The sequence below is a fragment of the Pongo abelii genome, chromosome 12 (genome assembly GCF_028885655.2).
Source record: "Pongo abelii isolate AG06213 chromosome 12, NHGRI_mPonAbe1-v2.0_pri, whole genome shotgun sequence".
NCBI classification, from domain to species: Eukaryota; Metazoa; Chordata; class Mammalia; order Primates; family Hominidae; genus Pongo; species Pongo abelii.
Genome location: NC_071997.2, coordinates 130962781 through 130986903, shown reverse-complemented (window position 1 = coordinate 130986903; position 24123 = coordinate 130962781). Strand labels below are relative to the sequence as shown.

Sequence of the window (24123 nt, the reverse complement as noted above, 5' to 3'; positions counted from 1 at the left end):
ATTAACGGCACTGAGTCATTAAAGCAAAACAATTTGATTTGGCAGCAACCTAGCAGTTCCACAAGTTCTCTGTGTGTATATACACACAGTACATTATCTATGCACATAAGTGATATATATTATACATGGTTATCAGATAGACACAGAATAATAATGTATAATATCTGCATATGGCTTTGTAGAGATAGTAGAGTGAGTTCATAATAGTTAACAACATTGGCTTGGAAGTTAAAATGCCTACATAAATTTGAATCCCATCTGTGTCATTTATTAACTGTGTAATGTTAGACAAATTATTTAACTTCTCTGTACATTAATTTTTTCCTAATATAAATTATGAATATAGATAGATAAATAAATAGACAGATAGACAGACAAGGTTTGGGTCTGTGTCCTCACCCAAATCTCATCTTGAATTGTAGCTCCCATAATTCCCACATGTTGTGGGAGGGACCCAGTGCGAGATAATTGAATCACGGGGAAGGTTTCTCCCATACTGTTCTCATGGTAGTGAATAAGTCTCACGAGATCTGATGGTTTAGAAGAGGTTTCCCCTTCACTTGGCCCTCATTTCTCTCTTGCCTGCCACCAGTTAAGACATGGCTTTCGTCTTCTGCGACGACTGTGAGGCCTACCCAGCCATGTGGAACTGTGAGTCCATTAAACCTCTTTTTCTTCATAAGTTGCCCAGTCCCAGGCATGTCTTTATCAGTATAGTGAAAATAAACTTATGTGTGTGTGTGTGTATACATATACAGTACTGACCTCATAGGGGGTTTTTTTGAGGATGAAATGAGACGTGGTGAGTGGCACTTTTAGAACCAAGCTTGGTACAGACTGGATGCTTAATAAATGGTTAGCAGCTATTATCATCTTTTGTAGTTTACATTAGGTTCATGATATCCATCTCATTTGACCATTTACTTCTGTTTTATAAAAAAAAGGTACAAATTTTTTGTAGAGATTTGCCCAAAAACAAGTGATGGTTGGCAGTTCCAGGACTACCTTATGACATTTGTTCACTGTTTTAAATATATTTCTTTCAAAGGGTCAAAGAATATAGATTTATAGAGTTGGAGCTATTTCAGCAGATTTCTCCTTCTGGACACATGATATGCTTTTCTTTAAAATAGTCACCATTCAAAACACAATTCATGTAGTTTTTTGGGAAACAGATATTGATTTTATTTTAAGGAAAGTCTTTAGCATGGAAATTGGATGCAGAGTGTGATTTTCTCTTTGGGCTCTGGTTCAGGGGAAATTGGATTTCCTAGAGCACCAGCTGCGGAGGCGCCACAGGTGTTCACGGCTCAGCAATCACAGTGGCTAATTGGGACACATGAGGACAGAAAAATGCCCTAAATCTAAATCTTGTTCTATGGCATTTTTATTTCTCCCATAAGATCAAGCCCCAAAGTCCTTCTTAAGTGGAGATGCTAAAGGAAGCTAAGCTGCTGCAGACAGAAAAGATGACACATGGTAGGGGGAGCACTGCAGGGGAGGGAAGAGCTGAGAGTGGCAGAAGGTAGCGGGACTTGGGGTTGTGTGCAACAGCTGCTGCTTTGCCGTGGCGGTGGTGCTAAGGGCCTTTCCATCTGAGTGTTTCTGATTCTGAGTTGTAATCTGAGGGTAGGACTAGCAGAACAATTCCCGGAGTCTACAGTTGGACAAACTGCACAACAGCTACTAAAATTGAATTCAGAAAGTTGAATACAGTAACATCCAACTTTGGGGGTAGAAAGGATGGCAGGCAGATGAGTGAAAGAAAGTAGTCATCAATTTCAAGGACTGAGAGGAGGTATGCAACTTCTTACAGAGGACCATTCTGTTCTACGTTCCATCTGATAGGGTAAGAAGTAGAACTACGTCCCATTCTGTCTCCTGTGGACCACAGAACACAGACGGTACCCATGCTCATTTTACAAACACCAAACCTAAGCCATGGGGAGCTAAGCCCTTTGTCCTAACATGCAGCTATACAAGACAACTGAATAGTATTCCACGTCCATTACTCGATGCTTCCCATCTCTGAGTTTTGTATTTTTCTTCTCTTAAGCCAGCCATTTCCAGATTTATTCATCTAATAAACTAATCTTTAAAGATCCACTTTTGGGGTTATCTCCTCTCCAAAGTCCTCTTTGATTCCTCTGCTCCTAGTTAAGGTCTCTTCTGGGTCTTCCTCAACAGCTTGCACAGACCTCTGTGGATTCATTGAGATGTGACTGAGTACCTAATACGGCCCAGGAAACATGCCCATCTCTGGAACGCACAAAGGAATAAGACACATTTTGCACCAAAGGAAAGACTAGTCCTTTCCATGCCTTATGTTTGTTCAATGTGTGGCGTCTTTGAGGGCAAGGACTGCATCTCATTTATTTTTATACACCCAGACACACAAGAGTTCCTGGCACAAAATAGGTACTCAGCACTGTTGAAAGAATGAGAGAATGATGAAAGAATGATAAATACCCACTTATTACTTAGCACTGGTGACAGAAAAAGGTAGTGGTAAACAGTTTGTTCTTTGAGTGAAACTTCCGTCAGGTCATTTCTAATGCTAATGTTTTAATATTTTTCTTAGAGTTGAATATAGACTTGAATTAAGGACTGAAATTAAAGGCTTCTTGGAGTTTGTGATTTGTGCTAAGTCTAGATCCTCAAATATCATTCCTTCCCACCACACTGTACACTAGCCTTCTTTCCAGGACACACGGGCATGGTTCAGGTGCTGTCTTGGCTACTTATTAATTATATTATCTTAGGTTAGGCACTTAAGCTCTCTGATCTTCCCTTTACTGACCTCTAAAGAGGGAATAATAGTCACACCTCCTTGCAGGAGGAATTTCTTGGTTGCCAGTGCTGGTACTTATGGGGTAGGCCTCTATCAGTGATGAGTTTTATAATCTATTAATGGACACAGTTGGGGTATTAAGCATGTGCTCCAAGCCTCTCTACATTGTTAGTATTCACGGTGGTCTTTGATGATGCCCACCACATCTAAGCATCTAAGCTTGGGTATCTTCTAGTCTCTTGTCATGAGCAATGAACCCATGGACACCAGGGTATCTTCAATCACTGAGATTAGGTGGAACATCCCATGCCATTGTTGAGTTTCTACCTAAGAAATTATTGCTAGAGAACAAAGACTTCAACATTACTGCTAGAGAATTAAGCCTTAAAAACAAAGCTGAGTTTTTAAGAAACTAAACAGACACAGCATCTTCATCTTTGGGGAAGATTTTAGAAAACTTTATATTTGATATTCTTAAGTAATTGCTCATTACTAATCATACCAGGGTCAGAAAAACTAGGTAAAAATCTGAACTTTTTCTTTCCAAACAGAAATAAGGTCATGGTACATGCTTAAATTGCATATAGAAATTCATTACCAGAAAATATAAGAAACCCTGTTTCTGTCTCATTAAGAAACTTAGCCATATGATCTACAAATTCAGTGCAATCCCTCTCAAAATCTTAAGGTCATTTTTTTTTCAAAAATAAATATATTCCAAGATTCACTTGAAATCTTAAGAGATCCCCAAATAGCCAAAACTATATTGAAAAAGAACATAGTTAGACATTTCATACTTTCTGATTTGAAAACTTACAACAAAGCTACAGTAATCAAAATAGTGTGATACTGGCATAAAGACAGAGAAACAGACCAGTGGAACAGAATAGAGAACCCAGAAATAAACTGTTGCATATATGGTCAAATGATTTTTGACAAGGGTGCCATAACCATTTATTGGAGCAAGGACAGTCTTTTCAACACAGAGAGGATACCCACATGCAAAACAATAAAGTTATAATCTTACCTTAAACCTGTAAAAAGAAAAATTAACTCCAAATGGGTTAGCAACCTAAACACAGAGGCTAAAGCTATAAAACTCTTAGAAGAAAATAGGAAGGATCAGCTTCCTGACATTGGATTTGGCAATGATTGATTGGATATGATACCCAAAGTATAGGTTAAAAAAAAATCTAAATTGGGCAACATCAAAACTTAAAAGAAAACAACAAAATGTTTGTGTGTCAAGGGACACTACCAACAAAGTGAAAGGCAACCCATGAAACAGCAGAAGATATTTGCAAATCATATATATGATAAGGAGCTAATATCTATAATATATAAGAATTCTCACAACTCAAAAACAAATAACTGATTAAGGCAAAGGACTTAGACATTTCTCCAAAGAAGACATGCAAATGTCCCGTAAACACACGGAAAGATGCTCAACATCACTAATAATGAAGGAAATGCAAATCAAAACCAGAATAGGATGCCACTTCACATCCATCAGGATATCTATTATTTTTAAAAAAGAAAACCATAGAAAAGAATAAGTGTTGGCCTGGATATGGAGAAATTGGAACCCTTGTGAACTGTGGTGATAATGCACCACTTTATGGTGCAGCCACTATTGAAAAGAGTGGCATTTCCTGAACAAATTAAAAATACAATATGATCCACATGATCCAGCAATTCCACTTCCAGGTTGATGCTCAAGAAATGTGAAATCAGGGACTCAGATACATATTTCTACACCCAAGCTAATAGGAGCATAATTCACAGTAGCTGAAAGGTGGAGGCAGCACACGTGTCCACTTTCAGCCTTAGAAAGGAAAGATGTTCTGACCCATTCTACGACATGGCTGGACGTTGAGGGCATTATGCTAAGTGAAAGAGAGCAGTCACAAAAGAACAGATACCGTACAATGCCACTCACATGAGGTAAGTCTAGTGGTCATATTCAGAGACAGAAAGCAGAATGCTGGGACCCAGGGAGTGTGGGGGAGGCCTGGGGAGGTAGTGTTTAATGGAGACAGGGTTTCAGTTAGGGAACAAAAAAGTTCTGAAGACGGCAGGTGGTGGCCATTGCACCACTATGTGAATATACTTGATATCACTAATTACACATTTGAAAACTGTAAAAATGGTAAATTTCATGTTATATGTATTTTACTACAATTATTTTGAAAACAAAAGGCCATAACCTGAAGTTTTTCAAGAAGCATGACTCCCAGAGCCCACAGTGGCAGCAAGGACGTTTGTCAACAGTAACTGACAGAAACCTACAGGAACCCTGGGCAACGCAAAAGAGGCCCTAATTAATGACCTTCTCAATTTCCTCATATATAAAATATCCAAAAATAGAACTAATAATGGACACATGGATCTGATTTTAAAGGGGCTTTGTACAAGGGAGCTTCTCTGTGACTGCTGAAGGGTGAAGCAGGCCTATTAGTATGCTTATAAATTCTTCTTTTGGGTGATGTTGTAACTAGAAAACAGGAGGCTACTTGAGTCTATGTTTACCAAGAGATTACACATTCTGACTTTATACTGAATTGTTTATTAAAAGCAAGAGGTGTTGTATTCTTTATCAAATAAAATGCTGCTTCATTCACAAACCTATATTTATGCTTTTTCAAAGTAACATATTTTAAGGTAAATATGCAAAATACCTGTCTGCATGTAAAGCTTAAAATATTAATACCACATAGAGTTCCTCACCTTTAGGTGGCTCCTCGGATATCCATATGTCTGTGAGACCAACTGGAATCTTTCTTGATGGAATTTTGTTGATAGCTTGAAAGATGCAAACACTTGATTGAATTCAATAACTACATTTTTTTCTTCTTCCACCAGATGTGGCCACTCTAGAGAAGAACAAAAAGGCAGAATAATGAGGCTGATATTCATAGTAAAAGCAAAACCCTACCTGAGGGATGTGATTGTTAGGTCTTTAATGCATCTGCTGCAAGTAGGCAATGAGGCCACGCTGGGTGCACAGACACATGGAGATGATGAGACACACAGAGATGAGATGCATGGGGATGACGACACAAATGGAGATGAGACACATGGAGATGATGGGATGCATGGAGATGAAACACTAGGAGATGAGACACATGGAGATGAGATACACAGAGACCATAAGACACATGGGGATGATGAAGCGCATGGAGATGAAACACTCAGAGATGAGATCATAGAGACGCATGGGGATGATGAGACATGTGGAGACACATGGAGATAATGAGACGCAGAGATGAGATCCATGGGGATGATAAGACACATGGAGATGAGACAGATGGAGATGAAACACAGGTAGATGAGACACATGGAGATGAGACACAAGAGATGATAAGACACATGGAGATGGAACACACAGAGATGATGAGAGATATGGAGATGAGGTGCATGGAGGTGAGAAGCATAAAGATGATGAGACACATGGATATGATGAGATGTATGGAGATGACAAGACACATCATGAGCACATGGAGATGAGATACGTGGAAATGAGATGCATGGAGATGAGACACAAGAGATGATGAGACACATGGAGATGGAACACACAGAGATGATGAGAGATATGGAGATGAGGAGCATGGAGGTGAGAAGCATAAAGATGATGAGACACATGGATATGATGAGATGTATGGAGATGACAAGACACATCATGAGCACATGGAGATGAGATACATGGAAATGAGATGCATGGAGATGAGACACAAGAGATGATGAGATGCATGGAGATAAGATGAGAGGGATGGTGGTGACAACAACCTCGTATCACACCCAATTAATTTCCAATAAATCATTCCTTATAGAAAAACCTTTTAAGAAAATTAATGAAATTATTCTTTGTAATATAAAAATACACAAAACTATATTCTTATAAAACTAAGGGAAAGAGTCATTTTTATGATTGAGTCTACAAAGTATTAAGATTATAAAATGTGTAGAAATAAATTACAGAAGCATATGGGATGTATCTGCACATGTACTTCATAGCTTACATCATCGGCAAGTTGTCATGTGTGTTTGTTTTTTTGTCCTCACTTCAAAGGATAGCAAATAAGTTGTGATTTCCACATAAAAGATTTTACAAGAGCATGTTATTAATTAAAAAGCAAAACAAAATGCAACATCTTGGGTAATAATTTTAAATTTTTTATTTGTTATAGCTATAAAGCAACATCCAAATAGTGTTTAAAATGGGGCTTATGCATAAACCTCTGTGATTAATGTTTATATAGTAGGCACAGTTATTTCCAACACATACTGAGCTATTACTTACTAAATTGACTAAGAAAGGTTGGGATGGTATTTGACATAGTGGTTTTATAAAAATGCAAGTTAATTCTCACCATTTGAAAGACATCAAATAGACAAATTTAAATAAATCTTATAAACAAACCAACATAAAGCAAAACAAGTGATTGAGAAATAGTAGGATTGGACATTAATAATCAAAGCCACTCTAATATATTGCCAGTACTATGCTTAAAACAATCATAATATTTTGCTTTCATAAAACATTATTACGTTAATTTACACAATGACTTACTCTACTGGTAACCCTAAAAATTCATCTCTATCACTTTAAGCTTGTTAGCATGTTCTATAGATTCATCGCGTTGTCCATCGTTGTTTTGGGAAAAGTATTTTGCCTATTCTTCAGTGTTCACGGAAGGTAGCAAGGAGGAAGACTTGGAGACCATCAGGCCATTCCTGTGGGAGCAGCCGCAGTCCCAGTGCCTCAACGGCAGATATGACTGACCATTGTCAGGAGAGGGATAGGTTTTTCATTAAAGTGATACGTATCTACAAAACAGAATTTCGTGGACAAAATGAAAGGTTTTATTTGGAGTGTGCTCTGTTCTCCATGCGCACATTCACAAATCACGGAGTCAGAAGTGCCCTTCCCGTTCCCAGGTGAAACAGCAAAGCACCTTCAGCCTCTCATCAGGGATGCTTGTCCAAATATTCCAGTTTGGGTGCTCCTGGCTCCTTTCCTGGGTCCCTCAGGCTCTCCAGGAGTGAGGACACACCCTCACAAACATGAGAACCCCTCTTGGAGGAAGGGGAGTTAGAGTAATTGCTGGAGGTGAGACTACCGTTGTTCCAAGATGCATTCCCGTCTGGGAGTAATTTATGAGATGTAGATTTAAAAGCCACTGACAAATGGACTATAGGCTAAATGCCCTTGCAGGGTATATGATGCTGCTTACTAAATGTGTGTGTGCACATCCATCCATCCATCCATCCATCCATCCATCCATCCATCCATCTACAGTGTGCTTTTAACAACAGGTCCTCACTAGGTAAAGATTCACAGAACAATTAGGTAATGAGTGAGTGAGTCAGTGACCTCCTTTTTTCCCAGTTCTTCAGGTGCAGTAGGAAGGAATATGCACCTACGGTTCTGGCTGCTCACAGTTCCCTGTCACAGATGCTGCTTGTGATCATTGGTAATGGAATTCCCAGGATGAACTCTTAAACGGCATGTTTAGCAGGCAGCTTAGCTGCAAAACAAAAATAACACCAGCCAGGCGGAAGCTCCTTGGGGCTCAGTCACACTCTGTTCTCAGCCAAAGCTTTGCTGGCCTTTCTTCTCATCCACCCTTCCTCTAGTCTCCCAAATGAGAATGAGTGGGTTTTTCTTTACGGCATTTGTCATTATCTGGGATTATATCACACAGATTTTGGTTTTAAACTGTTTTGAGGTAACTGTAGATTCACATGCAGCTGGAAGAAAGAATACAAAAGAATACAAAGATCCCATGCAACCGTGTCTCAGTGTCCGCCAATGATAACATTTTGCAGAACCATAGCACATACAGGCAGAACGACATTGATTCGTCCCACCAATGTCGAGATTCCTACTTCTTTTGTGTTCATATATGTGTGTGCAATTTTAGCACCAGTGTAGGTTTCTGTGTCTATGACCACAGTCAACATGCAGATAACTATCACTGAAGTAGCAAGAGTTCCTGTGTCCTTTTATAGCCCCGCCCACATCCTGCCCCTTTCATCACCAAGTCCACCCTCTTCCCTTTCATAGCCACGCCCAGCCTTTTCCTGTTCATCACCACGCCCACTCCCTGCCCTTTCACAGCCACACCCAGCCTCTTCCCGTTCATCACCAAGCGTACTCCTTTCCCTTTCATAGCCCCACTCACCCTTTTCCTGTTCAGAGCCACGCCCACTCCCTGCCCTTTCATAGCCACGCCCATCCTTTTCCTTTCATAACCATGACCACCCCATTGTCTTTCATTGCCACGTCCATCCCCCTTCCAATTAATAGCCACGCCCACTCTGCCCTTTCATAGCTACCCCCACCATCTTCATTTTCATAACCAAGTCCAGCCTCTTTCCTTTCAGAGCCACACCCATATCCCTTCCCTTTCAGAGCCAACTCTCCTACCCTGAACTCTTGGCAACCACTCATCAGTGTTTCCTGTCGTTTTGTTATTTCAAGAACGTTCTATAAATGAAGTCATACACTGTGCAAAGCTTGCAGATTGGCTTTTCTTATTCAGCATAATTCCCTGGAGCTTCCATCTGGGTTGTATCAATAGTTTATTCTTTCTAATGGCTGAGTAGTATTCCATGGCATAGCTGTACACAGTTTAACTCTTCATGCTCTGGAGGCCATCTGAGCTATTTCCAGTTTTTGGCTACCATGAATAAAGCTTCTGTAAAGATGTGTGTGCAGGTTTTACTGTGAATGTAGATTTCCATCTCTCTGGGATTAATGCCTGAGAGTGGGATAGCTGGGTCATATGGCAATTACATGGCTAGCTTTAAAAGAAAACGCCAAACTGGTTTGAGTGGCTGTACCATTTCACTTTGCCTCGATCAATGTAGCAGTGATTCAGTTTCTCATTGTCTTAGTCAAAATTTGGTGTTGTTTCTGTGTTTTATGTCAGTCATTCTAGGTATGTAGTGACAGCTCATTGTGGTTTTAACTGGCATTTGCCTAATAGTTGATGGAATTAAATATCTTTTCATGTACATTTAAATTTCATCTTTAGTGAACTATCTGCCCATGTCTTTTGCCGATTTTCTTACTACATTGTTTTAAATCATTGAATTTGAGATTTCACTGTATATTCTACATACTAGTTCTTTGATGAATATTTGATTTCTAAGTATTTTTGCTACTTTGTTGCTTGTCTTTTCATTGTCTTAACAGGGTGTTTTGTAGAGCAAAAGTTTTAATTTTAGTGACATCCAATTCATCAATTTTCCCTTGTGGATTATGTGTGTGTATATACCTGTTTATGCATTTATGTTCTGTCTTCCCCCAAGGAAAAGCTACACTCCATTATGGTAGACACTTTGCTATCTAACTTATTTCTAAATCACAAGAGTCTAGAATTGTGCCTGGCACACACTAATGATCAACAAATTCATGTTGAATGAATAAATAAATGAATAAACACTAATTTATTAGGTAAAAACCATTTTAAGTAAGTCTTTCTTCTAATACTGGGGAATGATAACAATAGTAAAAGTGGCATATTAACATTCTGCAAAATGATTTTAAATCCATTATTCTCTTGGTTTTCATCATCCCCTGTGGGGAGGACAGTTCAGGTATGATTCTCTTACTTCAGAGATGAGCCCAGGGATGTGAGGCTCCTTCTCAGTGACATCTGCGTCTTGTTTCCACTCTAGTATGTTTCTGCCCAGGATTCCCTCAATATTTAGAAGAGATTGAGGATGATTAAAGAAAGAGTTCATTCATATGGGGGCAACAAAACTATAGATCTTACTACCTTCAAGTGAAATATGAATTGAAACCATACCTAAGTGTGATTGCAGTTTATATAAACTCAAGGACAATTGGGTCATGTCTGCTGTTTGAGAGAAGGAAGAATTCACTCAAGTCTTATAGACACAGTGGTCTTGTTATTCCTCGAAAGGTCTGTGTGTCACCCACACTGGCGGGAACTGAATGGCCGTTCCCATTTCTCTGAACAAAGGGTGCCTGGCTGAGTGGGCCTGCAGCGGCCATAGCATCCCCGCTTCTTACTCTGGGTGAGGGCATCAACGGGGTCGCAACTGCTTTTCGCAGGATTGTTTTATTATTTCCAGTGACTTTCCATGAAAGCACATGCCATCTTGTCCCATGCAACACAAAACATGCAGGACACCGCAGTAAGCACCCAACAGTCTCATAGCACTGCATTAAGCACCCGACAGTCTCATAGCACTGCATTAAGCACCCGACAGTCTCATAGCACTGCATTAAGCACCCGACAGTCTCACGGCACCGCAGTAAGCACCCAACGGTCTCACAGCACCGCAGTAAGCACCCGACGGTCTCAGGGCACCATAGTGAGCACCCAGCGGTCTCACGGCACCGCAGGAAGCACCCAACAGTCTCATAGCACTGCATTAAGCACCCGACAGTCTCACGGCACCGCAGTAAGCACCCGACAGTCTCACGGCACCGCAGTAAGCACCCGATGGTCTCACGGCACCGCAGTAAGCACCCGACGGTCTCACGGCACCGCAGTAAGCACCCGGCGGTCTCAGGGCACCATAGTGAGCACCCAGCGGTCTCACGGCACCGCAGGAAGCACCCAATGGCCTCACTTTCCGTTTGTGTTGATGAGCAGAGCCCCCTGGAACCAGGTGCATTGCTCAGTGCTGGCGGCATTTCATCCCCGCTGAGGGTGGACATGCATGCTGTGAGTTCTCCACACAGTCCCTGCCAAAGGCCTTGTACCAAAGCACGAAGCGATGCAGGACTGCAGTTCGGCAGGGGGCACGTAATGCATGGGTGACATTTCTATGAAAAATTTATATCTGAAAGTCCTTAATTATGTCTGCGTCGTAGGCTCTTCACCTTTCAGAATCATCGCAATTAAAAAAAGAAAGAATAAGGAAAGTCCTCAGTACAGAGAAAAATTGTTCTATAGATAAATAATTATAAACGGATGACTGTCACTGAAAATGTGGTGGGTTTCCTAGAAAGAGTTTTGTAGGAAGCTTTGGAGGCTGCAACACATCTTGTGTTATGGTTTTCTCTTGACTCTGTCACAGAATTTAGCATACCATGCTGTAACTATAGATCTACTAAGGGGCACCCCAACCCCACCACGAGCTCGTCAGGGCAGGGGACAGAGCCCATTAGACTCTAAACCCCAGAACTGGACCCACTGCAGACATAGAACATGTGTGGAACTGAAGTTTGCTCAATTTCATGAGTGAACCAAAGACGAACTAAACCAACAAACCTCTATCTGTCATCTCATGGCCAGCCACAACATCTGGGCACATCAGATAGTGTGGCAGCAAGGAAGGACTGCAGCTTCAGGGGTGACACTCTCCCTGCTCTTCAGTTTGGGACCTAGGGTCCCTTTCGCAGGAACTTAGGCCATTTCCTCATTTTCACATCGTATAGGACAAATAAGTGATTGTACAAACTCAGTTGTAGATCAATGAATTATTCATAGCTGTATTATAAAATTCATTTTAACTTTGTCATTATTAATATTCATGATATATGAAAAAGATTTTTACTTCCCCCCTTTAACAAGGGTATTTGCTGTTATAATTTAAGTTAATTATGTAGTGAATAAAAAATCATTATTTGTCCAAAAATTCAAGAATGATCTATTACTTTATGTTTAGTTATTTAGGCAGATTATATATTAAGAGACAGATTGAAATTTAATGATAGATTCTGTAATGAAAAGTAGGCATAAAATGACATTCTGTTTGAAATTTTTGCATTTGAGGCTAAAGAAAGCCAAACTTGTTTATTCACTTTTTCTCTCCTTTCTTCTCTCGCTGTCTCTCTCCCTCCCTGTCTCCCTTCCCTTCCCTCTTCTGCCCTTCTCTTCCCTTCCCTCCCCTCCCCTTCCCTCCTCTGCCCTTCTCTTCCCTTCCCTCCCCTCCCCTTCCCTCCTCTGCCCTTCTCTTCCCTTCCCTCCCCTCCCCTTCCCTCCTCTGCCCTTCTCTTCCCTTCCCTCCCCTCCCCTTCCCTCCTCTGCCCTTCTCTTCCCTTCCCTCCCCTCCCCTTCCCTCCTCTGCCCTTCTCTTCCCTTCCCTCCCCTCCCCTTCCCTCCTCTGCCCTTCTCTTCCCTTCCCTCCCCTCCCCTTCCCTCCTCTGCCCTTCTCTTCCCTTCCCTCCCCTCCCCTTCCCTCCTCTGCCCTTCTCTTCCCTTCCCTCCCCTCCCTTCCTTTTCCCTCCCTCCCATCCTTACCCACTTCCTCTCTCCCTCCCTCTATTCTTCCTTTCCTTTCCTTTCCTCTTCTCTCTCTCTCCCTCTCTCTCTTTCTCCTTCCTTTCTCCTTTTTTTTGGTTCTTAAAAAAGTTTGTTGCCAAATGATGAGGTAGAAGACAACATTCCAGGCTGATATTTGTAAGCACTTCTCCATATATATATTATAAATAGTTATTTTTATTCTTAATATATAAAAAAGCTAATTTGGTTATACATTTTACTGTAAATTGTTTTTCCTTTTAACATTTAAAGAATCAGAGAAATAGTGATCTGCAATGAGAAGGTTTTGATTAATAGATGTGACTTAGAGAGTGGGTACAGATAATTTTGAGGCAGATTTGGTCCTTGCTAGTTTGTATTTTATTCTTAGGGTTCCTTATGCTTCTTGTTTTCACTAGTGGCTCATTGTAAATGTGTAGTTTAACTCGTCCATGGCCCAGCATTAGGGAGCTGTGGACCCTGCAGCCTGGCTGTGGGGGCCACAGTGGCTGAGGGGTGCAGAGCCAAGTCACGGGGTTGCCAGCACAGGGGCTTAACCTTCGGTGACTGCCAGAGCCGCTGGCAAGCTAGAGTCCCATTTGGAGCCCCCCAAGCGGTTCTATTTGTAATGAAAACTATATTTATGCTATTCAGTTTTAAATATAGAAGTTGAAACAGCTGTGTTTAGTGCCTTTGTTCACATATACCCCCTTGCAACAACCTTGAGAACCCCAGGGAATTTGTCAATGTCAGGGAAGGAGCATTTTGTCAGTTACCAAATGTGTTTATTACCAGAGGGATGGAGGGAGGAGGGATGCTGAAGAACTTTGATGCCCTCTTCTTCCAAAGATGAAACGCGTAACTGCGCTCTCATTCACTCCAGCTCCCTGTCACCCAATGGATCTGCGATATCTGGATTCTGGGAAATTCTTCATCCTGGACCCTGAGAGATTCTGCAGCCCAGCTCCAGATTGCTTGTGGTCTGACAGGCTGCAACTGTGAGCCATCACAATGAACAACAGGAAGAAAAGGTCTTTAAAAAGGTGATGTGTGTTCTCATCAACCTCATACACGCACATGGTTTAGGGGTAAAATACCTCTACATGGCTGATTATGAAAACAATGTTCCCCAGATACCATCCCTGTCTTACTTCCAGCTCCCCAGAGGGAAAGCTTTCAATGCTTCTAGCCATTTCTTTTGGCATTTGCCTTCAGACCCTACACGAATGCATCTCTACCACAGGGGGCTGTGCAGTTTCCCATTATGAAGCACTGAACTTCCACGTCCCGTCTGGGGAAACAGGGAGGTGCACTAATGAGCTCCACGCCCAAGCCCTTCTCACAGTTTCTGCCCCCAGCATGGTTGTACTGGGTAATATGTGAGATTATTAGGCAATGCTTTACTGTCATAACTATGAAGAGACTATTTCCAGATGAACCACACATTAATACTATGTTCCTTATCTGCACATTGCCACCCTGCAACACATGCTCTCCTATGCGCTTCCCATGACTCCGTCCCAAATTCCCAATTATGTAATCGTGTCCATGTACACACATGCTCTCCTATGCACTTCCCATGACTCCATCCCAAATTCCCAATTATGTAATCATGTCCGTGTACACACATGCTCTCCTATGCACTTCCCATGACTCCATCCCAAATTCCCAATTATGTAATCGTGTCCATGTACACACATGCTCTCCTATGCACTTCCCATGACTCCATCCCAAATTCCCAATTATGTAATCATGTCCGTGTACACACATGCTCTCCTATGCACTTCCCATGACTCCATCCCAAATTCCCAATTATGTAATCGTGTCCATGTACACACATGCTCTCCTATGCGCTTCCCATGACTCCATCCCAAATTCCCAATTAATGTAATCGTGTCCATGTACACACATGCTCTCCTATGCACTTCCCATGACTCCATCCCAAATTCCCAATTATGTAATCGTGTCCATGTACACACATGCTCTCCTATGCGCTTCTCAGGACTCCATCCCAAATTCCCAATTATGTAATCGTGTCCATGTACACACATGCTCTCCTATGCGCTTCTCAGGACTCCATCCCAAATTCCCAATTATGTCCTATCTTCTTCTTAGGGAAGAACAGCTTAGGTATCAATTTGGTGTTCTGTGTAAAGTCTCAGGGAGCCGTCCGTGTCCTCCCATCTGGCCTGCTCCACGCTGGTTCTCTTGAAAGCTGGGGCTGTAATGATGCCCCTTGGCCATCACCAGGTCCCTGCCCCATCTCTTGTAATCTCTCTCCTCTTTGCTGCATCCCTGTCTTCCTCTGTCTTGATTTACTTGTTGTTGGTTTTCTGTTTGTTTGTTTTTGGTGGAAGACATAATCCCACAGCTTCCTATGGAAAGGTTGTTGGGAGATTTTTAATGATTCCTGAATGTTAAAATGTCTATTTTTGTCTTGACACCCAACTAATATTTGTCTGAGTAAAACAGTCTAGATGAGAGATAACTTCCCTGGAGGTCTGATGGCATTTCTCCCTCGTCTTCTTACCTCTTGAGGATTCTTTGAATCCTTTCCCCTAGACCCCCATGCCCAGAGTCATCATAATTTTCTCTTTGCTTCTAGTGTTTTAGTATTTCCCCAGAATGAGGGGGTGTGTAGATTTGTTTTCTCCCATCATGTGACGTATCCTGCAGCTTTTCAAGGGCCATCATCTTCCCTGCTTTCTTCAGTGGTTGTTTTCTCTCTATTTTCTCTGATCTCTTTCTGGAACTTACACGATTCAGCCAATGGTCCTGCGGGTGCTGGACAGACCCTCTAATCTTATTTTCCATCTCTTTGCCATTTTGTTCTAATCAGATTTCCTTTACTTTATCTTCTCACCTCTCTTGTGAGATTTTTTAAATTTAAATTTCAACACTCATCTTTAAATTTCTAAGTGATCTCTTAGTGATTCAACTCATCTTCTCCTTCTACTTAAAATAAATGTGTTCTCGTTCAGCAAACCCAATGTAGCTTCTCTTCTGTGACTCAGACAAAGTCAGTGATAACTTCTTTGTTTCTCTTGAACAGTCTTTATTTTCTTCTTTTTCATTTGTTTGGGCCTTTTTATATTACAGGGCTTGCACGAACATCTAGAGATCTTCATTATCTGTTCGTATTTAACAAGGCAGCATTAGAAAGCCTCCTGGAAACCCTTTTCACATGGGCGGGGCCTTCTGACCTGTGGGGGGCTTTGTGGTGCTTTGCCTCCTGGGCTCCTGACTAGGGGTGCCTGTGCCCCCAGAGCATAGAGCCAAGAACTGGATTCTGAGCCAGATGACATGAACTTGGATTAAAAAAAAGAACATGGCCAGGCGCAGTGGCTCACGCCTGTAATCCCAGAACTTTGGGAGGCCAAGGTAGGTGGATCACCTGCGGTCAGGAGTTTGAGACCAGCTTGGCTAACATGATGAAACCCTGTCTCTACTAAAAATATAAAAATTAGCTGGGAGTGGTGACACGTGCCTGTAATCCCAGCTACTCGGGATGCTGAGGCAGGAGAATCGCTTGAACCTGGGAGGTAGAGGTTGCAGTGAGCTGAGATTGCGCCATTGCACTCCAGCCTGGGTGACAAGAGCGAAACTCTGTCTCAAAAAACACAAAGCAAACAAACATAAAAACCACATTTCCTTGATAATTCCTAACACATCTCTACAGGTCTCCTTGCTTGAGGCTGTCTACACTAAAGATGTTAACACTAGATATTCATGCCATGAGATCGGGCACATAAGAATCTCTAGAAATTTAATGTAGAGAGCCTTCAACAAATGGTTATTTAATACCCATTATTTAAAACTAAGCTCTTTAGACACAGAGGTCAGTTTGTATGTGATATCTGCATTCTTCAAGTGTTGACAGCAGAACTTAGGAGGGGAGAAGCCCAGAGAAAGGGGCTATAGAAAATGGCAAGTGTGAAACCACATACGATGGGCAGACTTAACATTATTCCTCTTCATTCTCAGAAGCCACTTGGGGCAAACACGAGGTCAGTGCCTAGACCTGGTTGAGTTGGAGCCAGCTCAAGTCCTAGCTTCAGAGCCCCCGAGTCCCCTGCTTGGGAGACTGTGTCCCAACAGCAGGTGAAACGGAGTCCACACCATCACAGCAAGGTTTGATGATTTCCAGTTGTTAACAGGAGAGAAGTTGTCCAGGAGAACACGGGGAAGTGAAATTTTCGAGAAGATCAGGTGGAGGGAAGGACTCCGACACCCTGAAATGTAGATACGGTGTAGGTTTCCCAGGATGAACATGTCAAGGACATAATTATCATGACCTTCCTGAGGGAGACTAAAAGTATCTGTGTACAGAGAGGAGACTTTAAGATATTGCTTGGGGAGTTTTTTGTGAGTTTTTTCAGTGCAATAATCTATAAAATTCTGAATTAGAAACAATATAAGTTATTGGCAATCAAACTGTTTAGATGAAATCACTGACAATATTATGAAACATATAACATATCTAATAGAATTAATGTAGAAAAAGATGTTTCTATTTTAGTGAAATAAAAATACATTTCAGAGAAGCTTGTTGGAAAGTAAAATTTTCAATGAAAATTTATTTTCATTATGAAATATGAATGGTTCCTGATGAAAGTATTTTGGTGTTTAGATGTAATAAAGTGAAAATTAAGAAATGAGTGTATGACCAGGTATAGTGACTCTTGTGCCTGCCTGAAATCCCAGCACTTTGAGAGGCTAAGTTGGGAAGATCACTTGAGACCAAGAGTTGGAGACCAGCCTGGGAAACATAGGGAGAGGCCATCTCTAGAAAAATAAAAATGGTAGCCAGTCTTGGTGGCACACGCCTGTGGTCCCAGCTACTTAAGACACTGAGGTAGGAGCGTAGCTTGGGCCCAGAAGATTGAGGCTGCAGTGAGTCATGTTAGTGCCATTGCACTCCAGCCTGGGCTATAGGGCAAGATCCTGTTTCAAAAAAAGAAAACAAACAAAAAAAATCAAATGTACTTCTAAAACCTCATCACATTATATTAGTATAGTTGTAGCTACACTACTCAAATCAAAGATTAACAAAAATTTTAAAATAATTATAATACCCCAAATTAATGGCTACAAGGTCACAAATATATTCAAAGTTAGAATTTATAGCAATATAAAAACCTTGACAGCACATCTCCTCTGTCACCTTGCTGTATGCATTAATCCTTTCAAAGAGGCAGTCCCTCCCAAAGCAATTGCACTTTGATTAAATTGATCAGCTGCCTCAAACTCCTCGTCATTTTAAACTCTTCATCCCGAGTAGCCATTTTAATCACCCTCCCATAACTTGAAATTACCAGCCTCAGTAACCCGGCATCGTTTCCTGTAAGATTCTACAAAGGGAGCACATGTCTACCCTGCACTTCTCAGTGAGTGTCTTGCTTCCTTGCAATGAGTTTGCATTCAGAACAGCAGTGTCTCCATGCTGCCTCCCATTCAAATATGATCATGTGCGTTTTTCACCTACTTGGAGCAGATGACACTTTTTAATTACAAAAATGCTGCTAATTTTGGAACTTAATAATCTCCTAGGGCATATCAATCTCTCTCTTCTACACACACACACACACACACACACACGCATGCACACACACACACACAGCATCTAGAACAAAAGTTGGAAGTTAAAACAGAAAGAAGAAATTGGGCATACAATAACAGCAAGAAAACTAAAATTCTGATGTTTTCTAGGAATGATTTATCCTTTTGCAAAAAAAAGTGTGTCTTCCTGTCTCCTTGCCTCATGACGTTTTTCACACCAGCCCTTCCCACTAAATGTTTAAATTTTATTCATTTAAAAAAGCCCAGCTCAAATACCTTCTTTCTATTTCCAAAAAAAGTGATCTATAATCTTTAAATATCAAACACTTTAAACTTCTTCTAATGTGGCACCAGAATTATATCTCATGTTAGGTTAGATCCACATCCTACTTCTCTTATTAAACAAGATCAGCACAGAGAAACGGTAATGATAATAGAAAAGTTCATATGTCCTTGCTGGGCACCAGGTGTATTCTAAGAACTTTATAAACATTAATTTTTGTAAACCTCAGCACAACTCCCAGTGAGGCAGGAACCCTGGCCTCTCCATCTTCAGGAACACAGACCCTCAAGAGCAGCCCCGCCTCTTCCTGCTGTGTGATCACAGACACTCGCCTGGCCTTTGGGAACCTCACTTTCCTCATCATTAAAACAGCATGGCTCATAAATATTCTCTGTACATTTGTTGTGAATTTAAATAATATTTGTTTCTCATTCTTACCAAAGCGCTGACCTACAAACTACTGATTCTACAGCAAGACCAATTCCAGGAGAGGCCATGGGGGCAATGCCAAGAAACGAAGAAAACAGGGGTGGGGCGTGGGGAGGAATGAGAGGTGATCTGGTCAGGGGCAGGTGGCTGCCCCTTGCAAGCATGGGGGAAAGGAGAAAAGTTGCCACTGTCCTGTCCTTGCTATTACTCCATCCTGTCCTCAGAAGAACTGACCAAGAAGTATCTGGACCAGATGCAGAGCTCAGGAAGCCTTGGCAGTCAGGGTGAGTCAGTGTCATTGCAGAGGAGCCATTCAGAAAAGCATTTACGTCTGGTCAGAAAATACAAAGCCAGTAATACATTTAACAAAAGGTGTGTGATGCCTCCACAGGGAAAGTCAAAAAACTTTGCCTTAGCGCCATTTTCTTGGAAACCTCTGCGCCATGAGAGCCAAGTGGAGGAAGAAGCGAATGTGCAGGCTGAAGCGCAAAAGAAGAAAGATGAGGCAGAGGTCCAGGTAAACCGCTAGCTTGTTGCACCGTGGAGGCCACAGGAGCAGAAACATGAAATGCCAGACGCTGGGGATGCTGGTACAAGTTGTGGGACTGCATGCTACTGTCCAGAGCTTGTCTCAATGGATCTAGAACTTCATCGCCCTCTGATTGCCGATCACCTCTGAGACCCACCTTGCTCATAAACAAAATGCCCATGTTGGTCCTCTGCCCTGGACCTGTGACATTCTGGACTATTTCTGTGTTTATTTGTGGCCGAGTGTAACAACCATATAATAAATCACCTCTTCCGCTGTTTTAGCTGAAGAATTAAAAAAAAAAAAAAAGAAATGTTAAAGGAGGCCTGAATCAACAGAGAGATAAACCACATCGTGATTAGGAAAACGTAATACGGTAACAGCCTCAATTCTTCTCCAATAGATAATGTGATTTCAATCACAATATCAAATGAGACTTATAAGGAGCTTGATAGGTGTACATGAAGAAGTAAAGGGTCAAGAATATCTCCAACATTTGTAAAAAGGAGAATCGGGAAAGGGGGATAGTTCTACCTGACATTAAGAATTATTCTGAAGCTGTAGTAATTAAATCCATGTGGTGTTGACTTGGGATACAGAAATTAATCTATAAAATAGAATAAAAAACCTGTCAATAGGCCTATGAATATTGCATGAGGAGACTTCAGAATAGAGAAGGTATGCCACAGGATTAAAAATATATATATTCCTTAACAAGTAGAATGAAAAAAATGATTACTGACAAAAGATGGAACTGTATTTTCAAATCATATGCAAAGAAAATTTAAGATGGATTAAGGAGTTAAATATCAAAAACTAAGCCTTAAGTCTAGGCACAGTGGCTCACGCCTGTAACTCCAGGGCAGAAGGATTGTTTGAGCCCAGGAGCTTGATACCAACTTGGGCAACATAGCGAGATCCTGTCTGTACAAAAACAAAAACATAAAACGAAAGTAAGACTCTTCCTAGAAAACATAGATGACTATGTACTTAAATCTTGGAGTAAGGAAAAATAAACAGGACCCCCATAGCATTGACTATAAAAGAAAAGATGAACTAATTTGAAAATATTAATATTAAAAAGTTGTTCATCAAAAGACATCTTAAGGAAAGTGGAAGGTCAAATTATAATCTGGGAGAAGATATATTTTTGATTTACATGAAGAATATATAAAGGGTTAAAAATAAATAAAAGCATACTCAACACAATAAAAGACAGTGCAGAAAATGTTAAGCATTTCACAAGAGGGAACACATACACCACAAGTGTATGGAAAAATAATCAACAATTATTTGTCAGAGAAATGGAAAGTAAGCCTAGATAAGACACTGTCCCCTGCCGTTTAATTACGATGTTTTTTGAAGTCTGACAATACCAAATTTTGGAGAGATAAAAAGTGTGACAACATCCTAGATGTTTAATTTCCTATCAAGATAATGGTGTCGGGGCCTGCTGACACGTGAAAGAACCTGAGGAATCTTCTGGTCCAGTGAACTTTACATGGTGATTGCTGACATCCCAGGGGTTTGGAAGAGACACTTTAGAAGCCACCCAGGGAGAATGTGGGGATGAGCTGAGCACATGAGGAGCTGATACCCTGGCCAGCAGAGCCCTACTTGCACACATTTCCATAGAGGGCTTCCCCCAGCAGAAAGGAGAGTCCGAGGTTGCAGTGGCTGAAGTTTTCTCCAGGAAAACAAACTCAGTGCATAGACAAACTGGGATGAGGTCACAGAGCAGGTCAGCCAAGGCAAGATTAGACCCGGACCCTCTCTGTCCTGACACCCAGGCCAGGGACCCTCCAGTTCACAACTGGCTTCCTGCAAAGAATTCACGGGAAGAGAGTAAACCACTTCCCTGCACATTCCATATTAGCTAAAATTCTGAAATGCCATCATTTAAATCCTCAATAAATATAGATGTAATGTATTACTCACTTTGTAAATAAACATATTGCTAAACAAGTTACCTTAAGGAAAATATCTGAAAGATAATAGTATTTCCCTCATCTATAATGACACAAAATCATACGAAAATAATCTAAAGATAAAAATTATGATTTTATTTTAATGATCCAACAGTAATACTGGCTTTTTTTTTTTCTGGGACACAGACACCTGTGTTCTTCTTGCTTTTTTTTTTTTTTTTTTTATATGTGTAAGTGCAAGTGTGTGGAGGAAAAAGAGAGAAAGGGAGGGGGAGTCACAATTACTTAGCTATTATTACCCTTCCTTGGTAAGTAGGATAAGAACATTTCCCTCTATGAATCTGAACTTAAAATTCATCTTATCTGAGGCCACGGGTGCCAGGAGTCTGTGGCTACTGGGGTTAGCCTGGGACTGGGGCAGATTTAAGCCTGGGGCTGCAGAGTAAAACTTTTAGAAAAACACATAAGGAGAAAACTCCTTGATATTTGGGCAACAATTTTTTTTTCTTTTATTATACTTTAAGTTCTGGGGTACATGTGCAGAATGTACACGTTTGTTACACAGGCATACATGTGCCATGGTGGTTTGCTACACCCGTCAACCCGTCATTGACATTAGGTATTTCTCCTAATGCTCTCCCTCTCCTAGCCCCCGACACCCTGACAGGCCTTGGTGTGTGATGTTCCCCTCCCTGTATCCATGTCTTCTCATTGTTCAACTTCCATTTATGAGTGAGAACATGCGGTGTTTGGTTTTCTGTTCTTGTGTTAGTTTGCTGAGAATGGTTTCCAACTTCATCCATGTCCCTTCAAAGGACATGAACTCATCATTTTTTATGGCTGCATAGTATTCATGGTGTATATGTGCCACATTTGCTTTATCCAGTCTATCACTGATAGGCATTTGGGTTGGCTCCAAGTCTTTGCTATTGTGAACAGTGCCACAATAAACATAGGTGTGCATGTGTCTTTATAGTAGAATGATTTATAATCCTTTGGGTATATACTCAATAATGGGATTGTTGGCTCAAATGGTATTTCTAGTCCTAGATCCTTGAGGAATCACCACACTGTCTTCCATAATGGTTGAACTAATTTACACTCCCATCAACAGTGTAAAAGCGTTCCTATTTCTTCACATCCTCTCCAGCATCTGTTATTTCCTGACTTTTTAATGATCGCCATTCTAACTGGCATAAGATGGCATCTCACTGTGGTTTTGATTTGCCTTTCTCTAATGACCAGTGATGATGAGCTTTTTTTGATATGTTTGTTGGCTGCATAAATGTCTTCTTTTGAAAAGTGTCTGTTCATATCCTTCACCCACTTTTTGATGGGGTTGTTTTTTCTTGTAAAATTTTTTTAAGTTACTTTCAAAAGAAGACATTTATGCAGCCAACAAACATATGAAAAAAAGCTCATCATCACTGGTCATTAGAGAAAGGCAACTCAAAACCACAATGAGATACCATTACATGGTACACCATAAATATATTCAGTTTTTATTTGTCACTAAGCTGAGGAAAAATAAAACAAAAATCTACCTGATCCTTTTTTGCTGTTCCATTTCTACCACATCCCCAAAATATAGGAAAAACCTTATTTGAGTAAGAGAGATTAGCTGTAATAGTAAATTTATCATTCGTAACTACTTTTTTTGCAAAAGGAAAGTTCATATTTCCTGTTAAGGTAATCTATCCCATGTTTCCATTTTGCCATCACCCTGCCATTTGTCTATCCATCCAACTGTCTAACCTGCATTGCGACACCACCTCTCACCCTATGTGGAGGCTCTGTGCTGTGGGGTCACTCAGGGTGGGGGAAGCTACTCTTGCTTCTCAGCTCACAGCCTTACTGGGGATGACTGAGTGCCCAAAGCAATGACAGGACATGGAAGAACTTCTAAACAAGTCCCTTCTGGCTTGATACTGAGATTTGACTTTTGTTGCAAACCCTTTTTGAGATTTGATGTTGACCCAATTCGCTTTACCCTGATGAACAAGATGAGCCGACAACTGTGTTTGTCTGGACATATGTTTATTGTGTGATGTATACCATGCATTCAGCAAATCCTGACATGTCTCTCAAACTCAAAATATTAAAGCAGGCAACATCAGTTATAATAATTTATTCACTTGATAATAAGTAAAAAATCAATGATGTAAATATTCATTTTAAGAAAAAGACAAAGGGCTGTGACTGGACTGAGCCCAGGACATCAATATCGGCTTATTTGAGTGTCCTTGGAAACATCATTACTTATTTGAGTGTCCTTGGAAAAGTCATTTAATATTGATTTGAATATTCATGTGTGGGAAGTGTCTACATACCCTCATTCCTAATGACCTATTTTGAAGATAAAATGAGACAAAGATTAT

General features: G+C 40.9%; 2 protein-coding genes across 15 annotated transcripts in view; one reads left to right on the top strand and one right to left on the bottom strand.

Moving 5' to 3' along the window:
- The window catches only part of MYT1L (myelin transcription factor 1 like), a 544402-nt gene that overhangs the window by 256097 nt on the left and 264182 nt on the right, over positions 1 to 24123 (bottom strand). For all 14 annotated transcript variants that reach the window (XM_054548446.1, XM_054548454.1, XM_054548453.1 and 11 more), the window contains exon 4: positions 5519 to 5664. The gene's annotated coding sequence lies outside the window, so the exon portion shown is untranslated. The remainder of the gene's footprint in view (positions 1 to 5518; positions 5665 to 24123) is intronic.
- Positions 19700 to 20130, top strand: LOC103889919 (small ribosomal subunit protein eS32). The gene has a single exon (XM_009237576.2). The coding sequence runs from the start codon at positions 19732 to 19734 to the stop codon at positions 19807 to 19809; it is 78 nt and encodes a 25-aa protein (XP_009235851.1). The 5' UTR covers positions 19700 to 19731; the 3' UTR covers positions 19810 to 20130.

What these genes read in the sequence shown, in the direction of transcription:
- LOC103889919 (XM_009237576.2), top strand. Translation starts at nt 19,732, where the DNA reads ATGAGAGCCAAGTGGAGGAAGAAGCGAATGTGCAGGCTGAAGCGCAAA.